Source organism: Octodon degus, unplaced genomic scaffold (genome assembly GCF_000260255.1).
Source record: "Octodon degus isolate 3935 unplaced genomic scaffold, OctDeg1.0 scaffold00048, whole genome shotgun sequence".
Lineage (NCBI taxonomy): Eukaryota > Metazoa > Chordata > Mammalia > Rodentia > Octodontidae > Octodon > Octodon degus.
Window position 1 is genome coordinate 12,481,906 of NW_004524624.1, and position 6,395 is coordinate 12,488,300.

General features: G+C 33.5%; 1 protein-coding gene across 9 annotated transcripts in view; it reads right to left on the reverse strand.

Annotated features, from left to right (window-relative positions):
- Positions 1–6,395, reverse strand: part of Ccdc88a (coiled-coil domain containing 88A) — a 161,713-nt gene that overhangs the window by 108,337 nt on the left and 46,981 nt on the right. For 8 of the 9 annotated variants that reach the window (XM_004632433.3, XM_023716401.1, XM_004632434.3 and 5 more), the window contains exon 6: positions 1,448–1,531. The exons of the other annotated variant lie outside the window; for it this stretch is intronic. In XM_004632433.3, the coding sequence (XP_004632490.1) occupies positions 1,448–1,531 (84 nt within the window). The remainder of the gene's footprint in view (positions 1–1,447; positions 1,532–6,395) is intronic. 9 annotated transcript variants of the gene reach the window in all.

A 6,395-nucleotide genomic window follows, 5' to 3' on the forward strand; every position in this document is an offset into this window, starting at 1 on the left:
TTTGCTGAGTTTACACACCTATAATATTCAAATAACGGAACTTAATAAAAAAAGGGTATACAGATGAATGTCCATTTTGTATCTGTGTATTCAAAGTGGTTGGGATAGAATGATTTCTTCTAATGGTGTTTGTAAGTAGGATATCAGGTCCGCATCTTGTATAGCAATTAACCACTAAGAAGAATGTATGCAGTGTGTTAATTATTGAAACTGTCCTACCGATTTGATTTAAAAAAAAAAAGAAATATATATGTATAATATGTATAAACACAGGATAACTTGGGTAACTGTTCTGCTGATTCCTGTTAGTTTATTGAAAAGAGCAGTTAGTGCCTGAATTTGTTTTCTCTGTGTTTTACATTGTTTTTACTAACTTTGCATGTTTATATCTGGCAATCTGAACTAAATTGAAGAAAATAATATACAAAATAGCAACTACTGCTGAATTCCTATAATTTTGTTCTGTGAAATTCTGTATCATGTCTAATTTTTTTTTACTATTTGTTATTCTCTTTTAAAACAGTAAAATAATAAAAAATTAAAAAATATATATCAAATAAAAGTCATATAAATTAAGAATACTTAAAATGCTACCACTCTTCATTATTTAAAAATTCTCATTCTCCTTTCTCTTTCTTTTCTATTTCTAATCAACATATAGTTTAATACACTATAATTTAAAGTCTTTCCAAGATTAAAAGCTGAAGGGTACACAGAAACAGCTCTTAAATATTTTTAAATTTTATTTTAAAGAGAATATGAATGAAAACCAAAACAGCAGCTTCAAAATAAGACAGGAAATTAAGAATAGTTATTATACTGCATTGGTCAAACAATATAAACACTAACTGTTCAGTTGTAAAATTATCTCAGCTATCTTGTGCATATATATATTCCTTCCTTCTTTTGTTCTTTCTCCAATAGATATTATGAAAGATAATTCTTAAAAAATATTTTGACTCTAATTCTTTGACACTGACATTATGACCTAAAGATTATATGTGTTACAAATTCTAAATGAATTTATAATTTAAGTAATATATTTAATAAAACTTCTTATGTCATTTATTTTAAAAAGAATCAGGAATACTAAGCTTATCATTCTAAGTCTCTACATTTTAAAATTATGAGCAGTACCCCAATTTATGTTGCTTCCATTTACTATATGATTCATTCTGTGCTGTTTAATAGACATATACTTTATTCTTGTAACACTTTTCCTCTGTATCCTCATAGATAAAGGCCACAGAACATTTGTAGTTAGCAATATACCACCTATAAGATGATAGCTTGTTCTAAAAACAAGACAATTTGTATAAAGTAGGTTTCTTTAAGTATTTATCTTGATTTGTTCTGCTCATCCTATGACTAAATATTCTGGAAGATATGTAAGTACACACACCACAAGCTTCATAAAAAGTACATAAAAATTTACACAGGTTATTACCTCCTGAATATGCGCGGCAACTGCTGCTTTTGTATCAAAATCTAATCCTTGAATTCTTTCTATAAATTCTTCTTTTTTCTGACACTATAATTAAGAATAAAATAATCATTCATACTTTGCCTCAAACTGTTGTATATAAAACTCATCAGGCTTGCTATGTTTTAAGCAGTACAGTAATGTTTCTGTTTCACAATTATATTGCTTCTCTAATGTACTTACCTAATAGAGATAATGACTTAGAAACATTTATCTTAAAAAGCAAGGTGCTGAAAATTCATACTATTTTTAATGCTGGGAAGTTCTAAAGTAGGAAACTATTACCCAATGCATCTGAGGTCAGTACAATATTATTATGCTAGCTTTATAAGCAGAGAAGTAAAGAATCAAGAACTTGTTTCAGGGAGGATAAGTAACTTGCCAAAAAACACAGTGAGTCAGTGGCAGAATTCGGAATACAGCCAAAATGCTCAGTCAGTCCCTGGCTATCACCAAACAACACAGCCTTTCTTCTTGAGGAAAAAAATAAAAAACATTTTTACTTCAATTTTATAATTCATTCTCACTTCTTCAACCTATCAATCTTAACAAAAGAAATCCACTTTTGTGGCCAGTTCAACACTTATAAGATGATACAATCAATATTTAGTTTGTTTTTAACATGACAAAGTTACTAGTGAAAAAATTGTATATACATGAAACCAAATGGAATAAAGGCAGCAATTCTTTATTACGTAAAGCACTTTATATAAATTAAAAATATCAAAATGTAAACCTAGTATTTTCCTACAAGTATTAAGCAACATTTTAACATGAATCTTAATTTCTGCTTTGGTCTGCACCTCTTATACTGCAATTCTACTTGTTAGTACAAATGTATTCTTGCAGCTACCGAATGAGAAGTGCATACAAAACAGACAGGACTGCCTTGTCCAGTTAGACACATCTCCTAGGCCAATTACTGAACTACCAATGAAGACAGTATACTCCACACACACAAACGCAAAACTGGTTCTTTGATCATAAGGAAATTCACAAGGCTGATTTGTATTTTCAAGTTTATCAAACTTCAATATACTTATTACCATATAATTTAAACATATTCTAAACACAGAGGTGCACAAAGTTCTACATTCTGTAAAACATTATCATGATGATATAAGAGTGTTTAAAACTAAACTATCAAGAATGTATAATTCTTAATTATGACTTTGAAGTCTGATTTTGGAGGAAAACAATGAAAATTAGTGAGTTTAAAAACATGAGAGGTTTTTTTCGCCTATTTAATATTTCACAGTCCTGTGAGAAAAATTAAAAATTGCTTTCTAGTTGTGTATTCACAGCATATATAAGATAACTTTTCTGGTACAGTAACCTCAACTTCCTAATTCAGCACTTCTCTAACTGTAGACCAGAGTTTCTGAGCTGTTTAGAATAAAGAATGGCAGGGTTATTATAAAATGTAATGACTACAACTTACCAGAGTCTCCCAATTCAACTGTCTTAAGTTCCAGTGCACTTAATTTAAACAATACAGAAACAGAAATATTTTCCTTCTCTAAGTGCCAGAGCAACTGTTTCTTAATTTTATCTTTAGGAGCTCATTCTTTAGCATATTCTCAACACACATCAGTTAAGAATTCTCCTTTTACCCTTAAAATACACATAATTTCTACAAAACCTTCCCTTAAAACAAGCTATAAAGTTTGATCAGTTCTGAGCATGTTTCATAAATAGATTAGACTTTCTTAACAGGATAAATTTTACAGGATCCTGAAGGTTACGAAAGAAAACTTCAAAGAAGAAGAGAGAATGTGAGAGAATCAAACTTTAAGTCAGATAATGAAACCAGTCTAAACCAGTACTGTGCAATACGTGGCTAATGAGTACTTAAATGCAGCTAGCACACATGAACACTGAGAATTTAGTGGTTACTACAGCTCTAGAACATTAAAAAAAAGGTAGTATTAAAACATATATAAGGGCTGGGGAAATAGCTTCGCAGTCTGCTTGGCAAGAGCAGGGACCTGGGTTCGATCCCCACTGCCACAAGAAACACCAGCCCTGGAAGCCCGGGTGTGTCTTGCCAGCTCCAAAACCAAGCATGGTGGTGCACACCTGTAATCCCAGTTCTGGGGAGGCTGAGACAGGAAGACCACTGTGAGTCCGAGCTGCATAGCAAGACTGTGGACCAAATAAATAAACAAAATTTTAAAAAAATGTAATAAAAACATACATAATTTTCTTTCAGTCAGATTTCATTGGTGCATTTTAGATGTACATGATGATTGCATTCATCATAGAGAAATTGTACTGGTACATAATATAATTTGTTCTTTTCCCCCATTTTTGTTGTTATAGACTGAGAAGACTACCAGCAAAATGTCTGACTTAAAATTAAGCTTTATATTTAAAGTTTTCAAGCTGTCACAGACATTAAAATTAATTTTGTTACAGTAACTGATTTCTTTCATTTTTAAAATGTATTTGGTTGTTACAGTGTCTCACACCGAAGTCTGGATTCGTGGTGACCCTCTTACTTTCAGCCTCCCCACTGGGATTACAGGTGCGTGCCACCATGCCCAGACACTGGCTGGCTCGGCCTGCCCTGGGGGAGGAGCTGGTGTGCCATGTGCTGCCAGGGATCAAAATGCGGTCCCTGCACTTGCCTAAGCAGGTGCTTTAGTCAGCTGAGCTATCTTGCCGGCCCCAGTAACTGACTTCTAAGTCACCAAATTGCCAGTGTTCTAAGAAAATGGCAAGGGAAGCTGAGATAAGGAAAAAAAAATTAGGTGGTAGGAAGAGCTGTATTAAGCTTAAAGATGTACATCTGCCACCAAAGAACTTAAATTCTTTTTCTTCGAGCCAAGGTCTCTTGAACTCATTATGTCACCCAGGCTGGTCTCAAACTAGCAGCAATCTCCTGCCTCAATTGCCCAGGTGCTAGGATTACAGGCATGCACAACCACACCTGGCTACATTCTTCATACATTAGTCCTCATATTTTTACTCAGTAGTCTTCTCCTAGAGAAACAGACGTATGTGTTAAAATTAAACTAGAGGGAAGATCATCCCCCAAAACTATTGAACAAGAAAATAACAAGGAACAAAATAAGAATAAGAATACTAATGTGGTTATAATTTAAAACTTAGTGTTTCTGAAGACTATACCAAGCAACAAAGAAATAAAAACTAAAATTCACTCTTCTAAGGCTGATTATTAAAAACAAAACAGAAAACAAATCTTAGTGATAATGTAAAAAAACTAGATCCCTAGGTGTTCCTGGTGGAAGTGGAAATTGGTAGTCACTATAGAAAAGATTATGACAATTCCTAAAAAAAAATAAGAGGTAGAGTGACTATATAATACAGCAATTCTGCTTTTAAGTAGATATCCAAAACAATAAAAGCAGGAACCTGAACTCCCATGTTGAAAGCAGCATTATTTACAACAGCCAGAAAATAAAGGCAACATCTTTTTGTGCCCACCAAAGATGGAGAAATGAACACAACACACAGTACAATGGAATATTATTCACCTTCAAAAGGAGGAAAATTCAGACACATTACAATATGAATGAGCCTGCTTACGAAGCCAGTAACAAAGAATAAATATGTATGTTAATTAAATGAGATACCTAGAGTAGCCAAAATAATACTGAAAAAGTAAAATGGTGGTTGCCTAGTACAACAAAAGAAATGTATTATTTACACAAGCAGGATTTCAAGCATAATGCGAAAGCGTAGTGTGAGTAACAGTGAACCATACGCTTAAAAATGATTAAAATAGTAAATTTCATAGCATGGAAACTTTATCCCAATTAAAAATAAGAAAAATTGAAATAAAAAGATCAGAAAAACTTTTAAGTTTGCTATTTCTATGCATTCCAAGAAAAATATAATTTCCACCAGAAATCATGTTTTCTTAAAAAAATACAATTGTTCAAGTTCTAAAATGCTTACATGTTATATATACTTTATAACTGGTGGGTAAACAATACAGTGTATGGTAGCTTTCAAATTTAGCAAATTCAAACCTGGATTTCAAGAATCGTATGTAAAATGAAATATCAACATGAAGAATGAAATCATACTGTCTTCAGGAAAATGGATGGAACTTGAATCCATCATAAGTGAAATAAGTGAAGACTCAGAAAGCTAAATAATGTGTGTTTGTTCTTATATGAGAGACCTAAGATAAATGAGAGAGGGAGGGCAAGCAGAAGAAAGGAAAGATGAGAAAAAACCAGGAGGTAGACTTTTCAAAGACAGAGAAGTGAATGGGGGATGGTGGAATGGGATTTAAAATGATCAAAACAGGTTAAATGTTTGTACCAACTTTCCCAAAACCCAGCATTCTATAATACTAACACATACGTACAAGGAAAGGAAAGGAAAGGAAAGGAAAGGAAAGGAAAGGAAAGGAAAGGAAAGGAAAGGAAAGGAAAGAAAAAAAAAGGAATTTGATTTTTTTGGTTTTGGTCTAAAATGGCCTCAGAGCTTCCGGTGTTTGGCAGGTGATGAACAGTGGGGCGGCACAGTGCCTTGCTGCTGGGGTTCTGCCTGAGGTAAGCTCACTGGGGAGGCGGCCCCTCCCTTCGCCTTCTACTCCTGGTTGCCATGAGGTGTACTGTAGCCTTTCCTCCAGCATGCTCCGTGGCCATGCCGGCCCATTTTGGAGCCAAAAGGCCATGAACAGTAAGAGCTGCAAAATAAGCAATTACCTGACTTAAGCAGGTATTGGGTGTTTTGTCCAAGCAATGAGAAAAATGACAAAGATAAATGGTGTAGCCAGCCAGGTCCTGGCCTTAGTATTCTTCATATTCAAAGTTTTTTTCTGTGGCAGTTATTTAGATAGAATCAAGGATAAAAAGTAGTCATTATTTTGTGAGGTAAGAACGTTGGACTATTTTTGAATGCTGCTTCCTCAAGAATTTTGTAATTTTTCTCC